At 36.0% G+C, this 14082-nt stretch overlaps 1 protein-coding gene across 7 annotated transcripts in view; it reads left to right on the top strand.

Annotated features, from left to right (window-relative positions):
• The window catches only part of TRIM2 (tripartite motif containing 2), a 118929-nt gene that overhangs the window by 99384 nt on the left and 5463 nt on the right, over positions 1–14082 (top strand). For all 7 annotated transcript variants that reach the window (XM_004420926.3, XM_087437518.1, XM_087437514.1 and 4 more), the window contains 3 exons: positions 3853–4021; positions 5106–5176; positions 9251–9391. In XM_004420926.3, coding sequence (XP_004420983.1) covers positions 3853–4021; positions 5106–5176; positions 9251–9391 — 381 coding nt within the window. The remainder of the gene's footprint in view (positions 1–3852; positions 4022–5105; positions 5177–9250; positions 9392–14082) is intronic.

Raw genomic sequence — 14082 nt, 5'->3', positions numbered from 1 at the left:
TCATATCTAATGTATTGAAATATTTTATATCTAATACATTAAAACATATTGAAATAGAAGTTTTATATCTAAGAGAGAAGGGTTTCCTGAATTAGGCATTTTTCATTCAGTGGTTCAATATTCTATATGTAATAGACACTCTTCCTGGAAGACTGACTTCTCATAGTTGGAATACTGTGTGTAATCATTGGAATAGACACTAAAGAACATTCATGCCCCCTAGAAGATGTGGTATAGTTTCAACATACCCTTTTCTTAAGCAATAGGTATTGATCAAATCCCAAAGGGTAAAAGGATAGCCAGTGAAAGCAATGGGAGTTCATCCAAGGCTGATGTCCATGACCAGATATTGAGAGATACTTATTTTCTTCCTTGGCGGGATTCAGTAAAATTAAATGGGTGCTCAGAAAGACAAACCTTTAACACAAATGTGGGTTCTTTGTATTTATTCCTAATAGTTCTAGGGATATAACATCTTAACTCCTTCTCTTTCTTCTATTCACCAGCTTCTTAGTCCTAATTTTCATTCCTCTCTGTCGCTATTTTTTTCCTTTCTATCTTTTTTCCTAACATATCTTCTGGCCTATCTGGGAACCTTTTGTGACCCCAGAACAGATACAGAGGCCCCTGGCCACCATATTCTAAAATATCCCATCTCTTCCCTCTTCAATTTAAGGACCAATTTGTTGAGTTAAATAATTTCATTTAACTGTTCCAAAGCCGGGGTCTAAAATATCTTTGCTTACTATTCTGTGTAAGATGGGGGACACATTGTCAAGCCAAATGCAGTAATTCTTATTTCACTTGGTACCATCTAGTGCAGCTAAACTGGGAGTGATGAAGGGAAGTGGAAGGAAAAGAGGTTTGGGTTCAACATTTAAGTTTTTTTTTTTAGACCTGCACTAGTTCTCACTCCATGATAGAATGGCAGTAATCCTTTATTTTCTGTTTTTATTCTACATAATTATCATCCACTTGGTATGATATGGTTGAGTCATTCTAAGTAGCAACTAGTGTTCATATTGTTAGGTAGTAATAATATTCTTGTTTTAATTATCAGAGTCTCCTCTCTTCCTTTTGATCTCTACTGACATATCTTCCATTCAGACATGAAAGAAAGTGTACAATTTCTTAGCCAGCTATTATGTCATAGTCTTTGATCTTTGGGCTAGATTGCAGACTCAGAATCAAATTTATACAACAGATTCCCTTGAAAGAATGCCATTGTTTCCTTCCTAATTAAATGTGTCTCTTTGTTCTAAAGAGATCACATCTGAATCTCAGTCATTTATTAACTTACAAGATTAAAAGATCATACAAAGTCTGAAGCCTCAGTATGGGAAAGTCCTCATCCCTCTCTCCATACTGTCTACACATATCTTCATGTTTCTGTTGGGAAAGAAGATAATCCTATGGGTCCAGTATGATGTTAGCTGAATAGGATGAGGAGAAGTAGATTGTGCACCATATGCACCGCTTGGCACTTTTATCCTTCAGAATCTGCACGACTCAGGAGGTAAATACTATAGCTGCCATTTTACAGATGAGAGCACTGAGGTTCAAACTGGTGAAAGAAAGAAGAAATTTTGCTCTGAAATTTTGATACTGGGTGACTGGACGAACTGGGGTATTATAAAAGGAATTAGGAGATCCGGAGGTGCTAGTCTGGGCTTCCTTTTTTTTAAATGGTGGAAATGAAGAAGATAAATTTGATTTGACACTGGTTGAGTTTAAGGTGATAACTTGTAAAATAGGCCAAGACTAAAGATATGGATTTGAGAGTCTTACGTATAGAGGTGAAAGTTGATGCCAAAGCATAAATGAGATCTTAGAAGAAGTGTATAGAGTTGCACTGTCTGATATGCTAGCCACTAGCCACATATGGATACTGAGTTCTTGAAATGGGACTGGTCTGAACTGAGGTGTGCTATGTGTGTGAAATACACACTGGATTTTAAAGCCTTAGTCAAAAAAAAAAAAAGAATGTAAACTATTTCATTAATAATTTTAATATTGATTACATGTTGAAATGATAACTTTTGGATATATTAGGTTAAATAAAATATATAATTAAAAATAATTGTTCCTAGTTCTTTTTATTTTTTGTATGTGGCCACTAGAAAATTTTAAATTACATATGTGGCTCGCATTATATTTCTTATATCAGACAGCTCTAATATAAAGAGAAAATAAGAGGACTAAAACAGAATCTATGGGAATGTAACTTTTTTGGAGTTTAAATTTTTAATTTAAAAAGTAATACATGCAAACAGATTTTTAAAAATAAACCTACAGAGGAGTATAAAATGCAAAGTAAGAATTTCTCCTACCAGCATTAATATCCCTGGTTTCTTACTTTCTCTTGCAGGAATATGTATACATATATAAACACATTTAATACAAGTGCGCTCAGACTGTACTCCCTGTTCTGTACCTTCCTTTGTTCAGTGGTATATCTGAGAGAGCGTTCATAAAAACACACAGAGATCTACTTCGCTCTGACATCATTAGCCTGGGTGCCTGGGAGAACTGTGGTTTTCGCCAGCCTGCTCGCTTACCAGGCACTCTTTCCAGCTGTTCCCTCACCTCAGATGCTCTTTCTCGTTCCTTGTCTATAGTGACTTGTCTCACTAAGTTATTGTTCCACATGGCTTCTGAGATAACCTATTTGAATTCTCCCAAATCTACCAAATCGAACACTCAGTACCAGGCACTTCGAAAGGGCACAGTAGAGGGGCCGGCCCCATGGCCGAGTGGTTAAAGGTCTCAGCGCTCCGCTTCGGCGGCCCGGTTCCAATCCCGGGCGTGGACCTACTCCACTCATCAGCCATGCTGTGGAGGCATCCCACATGCAAAATAGAGGAAGATTGGCATGGACGTTAGCTCAGGGCTAATCTTCCTCAAGCAAAAAAGAAGAAGCTTGCCAACGAATGTTAGCTCAGGGCCAATCTTCGTCACCAAAAAAAAAAGGTGGGGGGCACAGTAGACATGTTTGTCTCTGCAATGCAGAAAAATGAATAAGATTTAAAATACATATGGTATATGTTTGATAGAAGTCTAATGCTTTTCTCCCATTTTAAAATACTGAAAACTAGAACCATTTATTCATCATGATTACCCTAAATAATGATAAACTTTTTAAATTAATATAATCAACAAATACTTGTTGAGTACCCATTAGGCAGCAAGAAGTATGCTAGGACTGAGTACACAGTGCTGGATGAAACAGACATGACTCCTGCCCGTGTGGATATATTTCCACGTGGATTTTGTGGAATTTATATATCCCAATTCCAATATTAATTGGGATATATAATAATGACAGTGACTGCTTCCCTTTAATGACTACTTAATATCTACTATACTCTACACTAAGCACTTTACCTACATTATTTTACTTAGTACCTATTCCAAAAATACCATTGGAAGTTATTGAAGTCATTTTTTTCACATTTTTTGAATATATGGAATCTGAAGCTTAAGGAAATTAAATCCATTTGTGCTATACCAGATGTTTCCACAGCAAGTGACAGGTGCAGGACAGTCTTTCTACTCCTAATCCAGTGATGTTTTGCTATATCACACTGCCCCTTTAGAAGGGAACTGTCACCCCAGTTAAGAGGATTCTAGAACATTTTTGGTGGTGATCCCTTTAAAAAATAAGAATTTCATATCAATATGAGTAGCAGATAATGAATGTGACAGATAGTTTTCCAAGACACAAGATCATTGTGACATATGAGTAGCTATGCACCTGTATTTGAACTTTAAAGTAAATGTTTACTAAAACAAATGTGTATCTTCATGTTCTGTAGTGTTTTAAACTTCACTTTCTGTACTTGTTTCTAACAGACAAAAATTGGATCGGGAAAGTTGATGGGGCCCAAAGGAGTTTCTGTGGACCGCAATGGGCACATCATTGTGGTGGATAACAAGGCGTGCTGCGTGTTTATCTTCCAGCCAAATGGGAAAATAGTCACCAGGTTTGGTAGCCGAGGAAATGGGGACAGGCAGTTTGCAGGTACACTCGATGGTAATATGTAAACCCCCTTTTTTATGCTTCTTCTGCTCACATTTGCATGATGTTGGAGCATGTTGAAGACACCTCATCCCCAGTGTGTTTGCTGGCTTTTGGAAAGATACTGGGGATGAAATCTAAGCGAAAGCATGGTTAGATGCTTCTCAGTTACTCCACCCGCAGTAAGTTGAACTGCAATCCACGTGTGGTTTTTATTGGTGGCAGTTTACAACTCAGAAGTCTAATCTTCAAATATTAATAGTACATAAAATAGAAATTTTAAAATAAAATATTTTTTGATGTTTGAGGAACAATGGAGTAACTCCTGTTTCCATCTAGCTGTAGCTTTATTTAAAGAGCTTCTGAATAAGAATTTTTTTCACCTTTTTAGGTGATTATAAGAGAGCAGGAGTTTAGAATATTTGCTGAGTACGGGAAGGGCAGTCTCTCTCACTTCCCTTTTTGGCTTACCACTTTGCAATCACCAGCTTACTTATTTTTCATATCTGCAAGAAGAGGCTGAAAAAAGTTTTTTAAATTTTCTTTTGGAAAGGATGCTTTTGGCATTTAACATTACTGCATAATTTTTCTTTGTGCTTTGTCTCCAGTTCTGCCAGGGTCTGAATGTCACCCAAAATTATAAAGCGTGGGTTTCCGCTCTGCTTTTTAAATAGGATTACATACTGGAGTCTTTTTCCCAGTGCGAAGAGTTACCATGTCTTTCCTCACTGGGAGCTGAGGGCCCTAAAATGACCAACACGTACTCAGGGAAGCTGGTAGATGTGACTTTCAGATGGTGGTACGGAGAATGAATTCTGATGCTTCTTGCTCATTCCACTTCATTAGGGCTGCTGATAACGTGATCTGGAAAATGTCAGAGTAGACAGTTACAAGTGTAGAAATGATACAGGATCCATGTTATCTGGACCCAGAGGTCTGGCTGAATTATCTTTCAAGGACTGAGCCTACAATTCTTCGTTCTTTCTTAAATAACTAGGTTACTATGTTAAGCTTTGTAACTGCTGTGTTGTTGTAATTATTTTTGTTGTTATGGTCATCACGTATTTTTTTTCCATCTTTATTGCAGGTCCCCATTTTGCAGCTGTAAATAGCAATAATGAGATCATTGTTACAGATTTCCATAATCATTCTGTCAAGGTACTATAAACACATCAATTGTTGTTAACTTTTCACTGCTTTTATTGAGAAATCAGTCTGGGAGAAAATAACATGATACTCACATATACACAGGACCTAAAGGAATTAACCTAAAAGAATAGATTTTGCTTCTCCTTAAAGATGCAGGTTTTAATTTAGACATACAGACTTTGGAGATTCAGAAAATTGAACAAAATATAGGGGCACTAAGTTTCATAATTTGAAACTGGTGTAAATGGAGATGACCTGAAAATTAAATTTGAGAAAGCAATTGCTTGAACTTAGAGAGGCAGAACTTTCTGAAGGTTAATATTTTGTGACTATTCAATAAATTAAAACAAGATCATTTTTTCAATTTTCTGCATCATAAGGCCTTTCAAACAAAATTAGATATTAGAACTTTGCTACAGCAACAGATTTTGGGAGGGAAATAGCCCCAGCATACATTCGTATAGCATAGTTCATATTTTTTAGAATGCTTTCACACACTTGATGTTCCTTAGAAAGCAATGCCCATCCCCTTCTCCCAAATAGTATAATGCATCTTTCTCACTGGGTATAGGGGAAAGAAAGATATGACCTTTATTATGAGCAAATCAGGAAATAATAAAGTGGTTCAAAACAAATTTCTCACCTACTAAGACGAGAAAATGTTTGGTAACATTCTAGACCACGCTTCTCAAGGTGAGATGTGTGTCCCACTGAAGGTATGCCTGGTGGTCATGGGCAGGGCACCGGCAGAGATTTTTATTTTAAGAGTTATGTATTTGTTTTTACGATTGCCTTCTGTTTACATCAAATGATACTAGTTTGTACTTATAGAAGTGATACAAAGTTTTCCTTGTAAGTAAATTTATTGAAATTTTTTAAAGTGAGGCATTTCAAAGGAAGGATAAGGAAACAGCGTAGGTTTTATGCCAATAACTAAAGTTTGCACTTAGAGACAACCACTGAGGAACCAAAATTAAAAACGATTTGTCAGTGTTGATAATGGGAATAGCTAGATAGGGATAGGATTTTAACACCCAAAGGTGCTCTCTTTTGTCTCCTCACTGCTTCATTTCCCCAGCTTGTCCTCGAAGATATCTTTAACCTGAGTAAATGCAAAGGTCTTGAGCTTTTTTGATGGGTACCAAGTCCCTATTTAAAGAGTAGAGCACAATGGGCTGTGGCGATGGGGCGAGATGGCAGAAAAGGATGCCCACTGTTACTTACTTCTAAGGCTCTTCCTGCAATGTTGTCTCTCTAGAGTTGCTTCCAGAGTGGTAGAGCTCCGTCTCCACTCCTCCGACCTCCCTCAGTGCCCATAAGCTGCATCCTCTCTCTCTCTACAGGAGGTGTCTTGGTAAAAGGAAGAGGACAGTGGGAAAAGTCTATGGAGGAGGAGGAGGGAAACAGAGCAAAGAGGCAGCAGGGACTGGGCTCTTGACCAGCCTCCCAGGGGGCTCTAACAGTCCTGTCTAATGAGCATAACTATAAAAGGATAACACAGGCTGTTATCACATTTCCTACCCTTCAGTCACTTTATAGAGGAATCATTCACTTAACTACGGGGCATTCAACAAGAAGAAAACCCATAGAAATCCTAACGGTGCAGAGGCCAGCAAAGCCTGCCATAGATGCTGCCCACCGCCCACCTAGAAGATGGTAACATTAATCAAGTTGCTCTTTTCTACTAAGCGCAACTGTGGCCTCAGAGCCTTTCCTGTCCCAGTGCTCCAGGCAGCCTCTAAGGAATCAACTGGCATTGGTATGTGGGATGACTCCTATTTACGAGCCCTGCTGACACTGTAGAAGGAAATAAAACATATGTAAGTAACTAAAATGCGAGGCAGATAGCAATAAATGATTTCTTAAAAATAGGTACATCTACAATTCTACAAGTATCCAGAAAAAAAGAGAAGATTTCCTTAGCTAAGACTATCAGGGAAGTCTTCCAAGTGGAGGTGGTATTTGAGGTGAGCAGAATTTTGAAATCAGAAAAGGATTATCATCAAAGTTATAAAAACTTGTTATAAAAAGCAAAGCTGTAAAAACAACTTCAGCTCATACTTCTGCCTCTTAATATGTTTTCATCTGAATAATTTATAAGCAATTAAATGACATTTTAGATGGGAAAAATAGAGAATATGAGAAATTTATAATTATTAAGATTCTGAAAACACTTCGAGTTTTCAGTACAGTACAGGAAAATTTAAACTCAATTTTCCTCTTATTTAAGAAAAGCAGTCATTTTGTTTTTCCTCTTCTCTTTGATAGCTGTTGCCATATAGCTTTTATGGAATAGTTGGGCTTTTGTTTCCTGTGTAACACAGGGCAGTTAGCAAGAGTTGTGGATTCAGGTCATTTCTCTATTGGTAAATGTAAAAACTGTGCCTGTAGGTCAGGGCTAATAAGTGGTCTAGTTAGTTCTTTAGCTACCTTCAGTATATATTTTCTTTTCATTGCAAAACAAGTAAGACTTAATTTGGCATTGTCCATTATTCCAAAATGGAGCAGAAGCACTTAAGTCATTTGGATTATGCCAAGGAAAACAGTGACTCAGAGAGAGAAATACAAACAAACAAGAAGATTATTTGCACGACTTAATAAGGGAGAGATCAGAGAATAATCAGTTGTGTCCTCACCAGCATACGAACACTCCCTTTGGTCTTTAAAACTAGAATGTTTTGTGTGAAAGGAGATAAAAAGAGTCAGGAAAGATTTTTAAAACATGACGTCTTATAAAAGCTGCTTCTTGTCCCTGTCCTTTCCAAAGAACCAGAGGTAGGTTGCTTTCTTGGCAAGTATGTAATTAATTCAAGAAGTGGTCATGACTCTTATGTCTTAAAGTAAGTTTAGCCTATAGAGATGGAAGTGTCTCATTTTCCCAATGTACATAACTAAAAGAAGCAGAGTCATTTTAATCTTTCATGATCACAGAGATGGTCTAAAAGGTCCTGAGATCATCCTCAAATTAAATCTGTGCTCAGATACAATGAACTCTCTCAGGTCTGCATTTTAGGAACTCTTACTCTCATGGTGCCTTGCATGGAATACTTTTTGATTTGTTAATGAGTATTTCTACATGTGTAGGCTGGATGACAATGGAAGCTTCAAATAATATCCTGGAGAACCATTTCAGAACCATTAAGTATCATCTGAATCATCAAGATAAAATTATGCTTACCGTAGTCTTACCGTTAAACACGTTAAAATTTTAATTCGTTCAAAATTAGCAATCTGTATTTGATACATATACAGTAACACTTTATTAATAAGAATATTTAATTGACCACAACAACTCATTGCTTGACTACATCAGATATTAGAGAATATGCTTAAGAGTTCTGTTTGGCCCCCCACTTCTGTCAGCCTCCCTTCTCTCAGTAGGCTCTATTTATGAAAGTGTTAGGATCGTATAAACTCTCTAACTGAAATATATTCTGAAAAAATATATATAAAAAAGTCCTTTTCTTTTTCCTCACTCACTGCCATCACACACACACACACACACACACGCACGCACGCACACACGCTCACCTGCACACACACAATGACAATGAATTTCCCCTGTTATAAGTGTGAAGTCCAGCCTACTCTTTCTTGTTATGTTGACTTAGTAAAATGGTAATAAATGCTGAGCATCTGGCCCAACAAAAGCTCCTACTTTCTGATCCAACCTTGACTCATCATCCATCCTGTTAAAAACATAATGTCCATTCTTGAAATTAGCTATTTATTTAAAGGCAGAAAGAATAATAGTGTTGAAAATTATAGCTCTACTTACTCATACTACCTTGTATATATTTTATAATTTATAACAAAAGTATTTTTCACATAAGTATTTAATAACCAGATATAAGCTAGAAAAAAGAAGTGATTTAACAAATGCTAAATCAGATTTATACAGTAAATTGGGTAATCACGAGTGATAAGGGGGTCTAGTTTATAGATTTTTTTTACTTTGTTTAGAATGTCTTAAATTATAGGTCTTGTTATAAATAACCTGCTCAGATAGATATTTTTAAAATCTATAATGTTTGCTCAACTATTTTAATTTAAGATAAAATAATTTTAAAATATTTCATACAGGTGTTTAATCAGGAAGGAGAATTCATATTGAAGTTTGGATCAAATGGAGAAGGAAATGGGCAGTTTAATGCTCCAACGGGTGTGGCAGTGGATTCAAATGGGAACATCATTGTAGCAGACTGGGGAAACAGCAGGATCCAGGTAGATTAAAAATGCTGATTTATTTGTTTAGTGTGATTGGTATTTGTTAAAAGTGAAGAATTGGCTGTCCCCCAACGTGGAATGTTTTCCATTTTTCATTGGTTAGGTAATAAGACCACAGATAATCTTACTAGAAGCACTAAACTAAGGAAGGGGGAGTAGAAAAAATATATTGGACTGAATGAAAATGCAAATATACCCTATCAAAATTTGTGGAATGCAGCTAAAACAGTGCTAGGAGATTTTTTTCGCCAGCTATACTGAGATATAATTGACATATAACACTGTGTAAGTTTGAGGTGTACAGAGTGTTAATTTGGTACACTTATATATTGCAAAATGATTACCACTATAGTATTAGCTAACACCTCCATATCATACATAACTACCATTTGTTTTTTGTGGTGAGAACATTTAGTTCTGCTGTGTTAGCAACTTTCAAGTACATAATACAGTATTGTTAACTATAATCAATACAGTATTGTTAACTATAATCACCATGCTCTGCATTGGATCCCCAGGTCTTACTCATCTTCTAACTGGACGTTTGTACCCTTTGACCAACCTTTCTATATTTCCCCCACCCCCTATTCCCTGATAACCACTGTTCTACCTGCAACGGAAATTAATAGTACTAAATGCTTGCATTAGAAAAGAAGAAAAGTCTCAAATCAATAATCTAAGCTCCCACCTCAAGAAGCTAGAAAGAGAGGAGCAAAACAAACTGAAAGTGACCAGAAGGAAGGAAATAGTGAAGATAGTATCAGAAATCAGTGAAATTCAAGACAGAAAAATAGAGAAAATCAATGAAACAGAAGTTGATTCTTTGAAAAGATCAATAAAATTGACAAACCTCTAGCAAGACAATGAAAAAGAGAAAAGACACAAAATTCTAGTTTTATTACAGACCCTGCAGGCATCAAAAGGATAATAAGGAGATTCTATGGACAGTTGGACAACTTAGATGAAATGGACCAATTCCTCAAAAAGTGCAAACTCCACAACTCACCCAATATAAATAAATAATTTGAATATCCCTATAACTATTAAGGAAATTTAGTTTATAATTTTGAAACTCCCCAAAAAGAAATCTCTAGACTCCTATGGTTTCATTGGAGAATTCTACCAAATGTTTAAAGAATTAGCAGTTCTACGTAATTTTTTCCAGAAAATAAAAGACAAGGGAACCCTTCACAATTCACTTGCCAACTCAGCTTCTGATGCCCTACTACCAAAACCAGACTAAGACAGTACAAAAAAGAAAACTACAGGCCATAATTTCATGAATATAGATGCAAAAATACTTAACAAAATATTTGCAAATAGAATTCAGCAATATATAAAAATCCTTCCATGACCAAGTGGGGTTTATTCTATCGATGCAAGGCTGATTCAGTATTCAAAAAACAATCAATGTAATCCACCATATTAAAGGCTAAAGAATAAAAATCATATGATTGTATCAATTGATGCAGAAAAAGCATTTGACAAAATTCAATACTAATTCATGATAAAAAATCTCGGAAAATTAGGAATATACAAGAACTTTCTCAATTTGATAAAGAACATCTACGAAAACCTACAGATAGCATCATACTTAATGGTGAAAGACTGAAGGCTTCTCTAAGATCAGGAACAAGGCAAGGATGTCTGCTCTCACCATTCTTATTCAACATAGTAATGGAAGTTCTACAAGCACGAAAAGGAAATAAGAAGCTTACAAATTAGAAAGGAAGAATAAAAACTTTCTCTATTTGCAGATGACGTGATTGTTTACATAGAAAATTGCAAGGAATCTACAGATTCCTAGAACTGATAAGCAAGTTCAGCAAGGTCACAGGATAGAAGATCAACATAAAAAAATCAATTGTATTTCTATATAATAGCAACAAACACGTGGAAGCCAAAATTAAAAATACAATACCACTTACAATTGCTGAAAAAAATGAAATATTTAGATATACTGACAAAGCATGTCTAGTATCTATATGCTAAAAACTATAAAAATGCTAGTGAAAGAAATAAAAGAAGATCTAAATAAATGGAAAGACATACTGTGTTCATGGATTGCAAGACTCAACAAAAATGTCACTTCTTCCCAAATTGATATACAGGCTTAAGACAAAATCCAGGCAGGAATTTTTGTAGATATAGACAAGATTATTTTAAAATTTGTGTGGAAAGGCAAAGGGACTGAAGTAGCTAAAACAATTTTGAAAAATAAGAATAAAGTGAGAGGAATCACTCTGCCTGATTTCATGACCTATCATATAACTGTTTTATAGCTACAGGAATCAAGACTGTGTGATATTAGTGGAGGGATAGACACATAGATCAATGGAACAGAATAGAGAATCCAGAACAGAATAGAGAATCCAGCCCCTACACATGTGCAGCCAACTGATTTTTGACAAAGGTCCAAAAGCAATTCAATGGAGGAATAATAGCCTTTCAACAAACGATGCTGGAGCAATTAAGATATCCATAGAGGAAAAAAATGAACCTCACCTTATGTAAAAAATTAACTCAAAATAGATCACAGATTTAAATGAGAAATGTAAAACTATAAAACTTTTAGACAATATTTTAGAAGATAAACTTTTAGAAAGTTTTAAGAGAAATCTTTGGGACCTAGGGCCTGGTGAAGAGTTTTTAGACATGATACCAAAAGTACAATCCATAAAAGAAAAAAATCCATAAATTGGACTTCATCAAAATTAAAAACTTTTCTTCTATGAAAGACTCTGTTAAGAAGATAAAAAGATAAGCAAACGGGGCCAGCCTGGTGGCATAGTGGTTAAGTACATGAGCTCCGCTTCCGTGGCCTGGGGTTCGCAGGTTTGGATCCCGGGCGTGGACCTACACACTGCTCATCAAGCCATGCTGTGGCAGCATCCTACAAACAAAATAGGGGAAGATTGGCACAGATGTTAGCTCAGCGACAATCTTCCTCAAGCAAAAAGAGGAAGATTGGCAACAGATGTTAGCTCAGGGCCAATCTTCCTCACCAAAAAAAGATAAGCAACAGAATGGGAGAAAACATTTACAAACCACATATCTGACAAAGGACTTGAACCTAGAATATATAGACTTTCAGACCCAATGGTAAAATAACCAAACAATCCAATTAGAAAATGGGCAAAAAACACGAAGAGCAATTTCACTGAAGTGGATATACACATGGAAAGATGTGTCATATCAGTAGACATTAGGGAAGTGCCAGTTAAGATCATTGCTACACAGTTATTACAGTAGCTAAAATTAAAAATATTGATAATGCAAAATGCTAGTGAGCATGCAGAAAAACTGGATCTCTCATACATTGCTAGTGGGAATGTAAAATGACAGCCAGCCTTGAAAATAGTTTGGCAGTTTCTTAAAAAACTAAACATACACTTACCATACAACCCAGCAATTGCACTCCTGGCCGTTTGTTCCAGAGAAATAAGAACTTATATCCACACAAAAACCTGTACATTTTTGTTCATAGAAACTTACTTATGATAGCCAAAAACTGAAAATAACCAAGATGTCCTTCAATAGGTTAATGGCTAAGCAAACTGTGGTATATCCATACTCTGGAATCCTCAGCAGTAAAAAGGAACAGACTAATTATACACTCAACAACTTAGATGCATCTCAAAGGCATCATGCTGAGTGAACAAAGCCACTTCAAAGGTCACATACTGTATGATTCCATTTATGTAACATTCTTGAAATGACAAAATTATAGAAAAGGAAAACAAATTAGTGGTTGGCAAGAGTTAAAGATGGAGGGGAAAGGGACATGAATGTGACTATAAAGAGGCAGCATGAGGAGGACTTTTTGTGATAATGGAATAGTTCTGTGTGCTGATTGTGGTGGTGGTTACATGAATCTACACTTGTGATAACATGACATACAACTATACACACATGTCCCAATGTCTGTTTGCTGGGTTTTGTATTGTACTATAATTAGAGAAGATGTAACCATTGGGGAAACTGGGTGAAGGGTACACAGGATCTTTCTGTACTATCTTTGCAACTTCCTCTGGATCTATAATTATTTCAAAATAAAAAGTTAACAAAAACAAATTTAAAAGAATAATAATGAATTTAAATGTGTTTTCATGGTATAGGAATAATGGTATCATGAATGGCATTTGGCATTTTGATTGGGTATAAAAAATAATAAAACTGGTTACATTCTAGGAAAAATAAAAATTAAAACATTATTCTGAGACAAGATCTGTAGTCTTTGCTATACTGCCAAGGGGGCCATGACACACATAAAAGTTTGATTTTTCTCTAAATTAAGAAGAAAGCTTTTAAATCCTCAAATTAAAGAAAGACTATTCTTTTTTCCCATTTCTCTGTGTAGACACCTGCATGGATCTAACATGCATTTACGGACAGGGCTATTCATCCTTGCCGATGTGGCCCTGTGCAGTGCATCTGACAACCCAGAGTGCACTGGTTAAATCTATATTCAGATGTCTCTGAGTACAGCAGCGGTCAGCAGTTTGAATCTGACATAGGTGTCTGCTTCCTAGAAAAAGAATTGAGACCGTAAATGTAACACTAAATGCTTTTATTTCTCCAATATATTCATCTTGCTTAATTATCCCAATGGAGATCTACGTTTGACAGAGGAATTCTATATCTGCTGAGAAGCCGGAAGCCAGACAGAGAACTAAGTTCACAAACGA

Source organism: Ceratotherium simum, chromosome 12 (assembly GCF_057802395.1).
Source record: "Ceratotherium simum simum isolate JZ-2026a chromosome 12, ASM5780239v1, whole genome shotgun sequence".
Classification (NCBI taxonomy): domain Eukaryota; kingdom Metazoa; phylum Chordata; class Mammalia; order Perissodactyla; family Rhinocerotidae; genus Ceratotherium; species Ceratotherium simum.
This window is presented reverse-complemented; position numbering and strand designations above follow the sequence as displayed.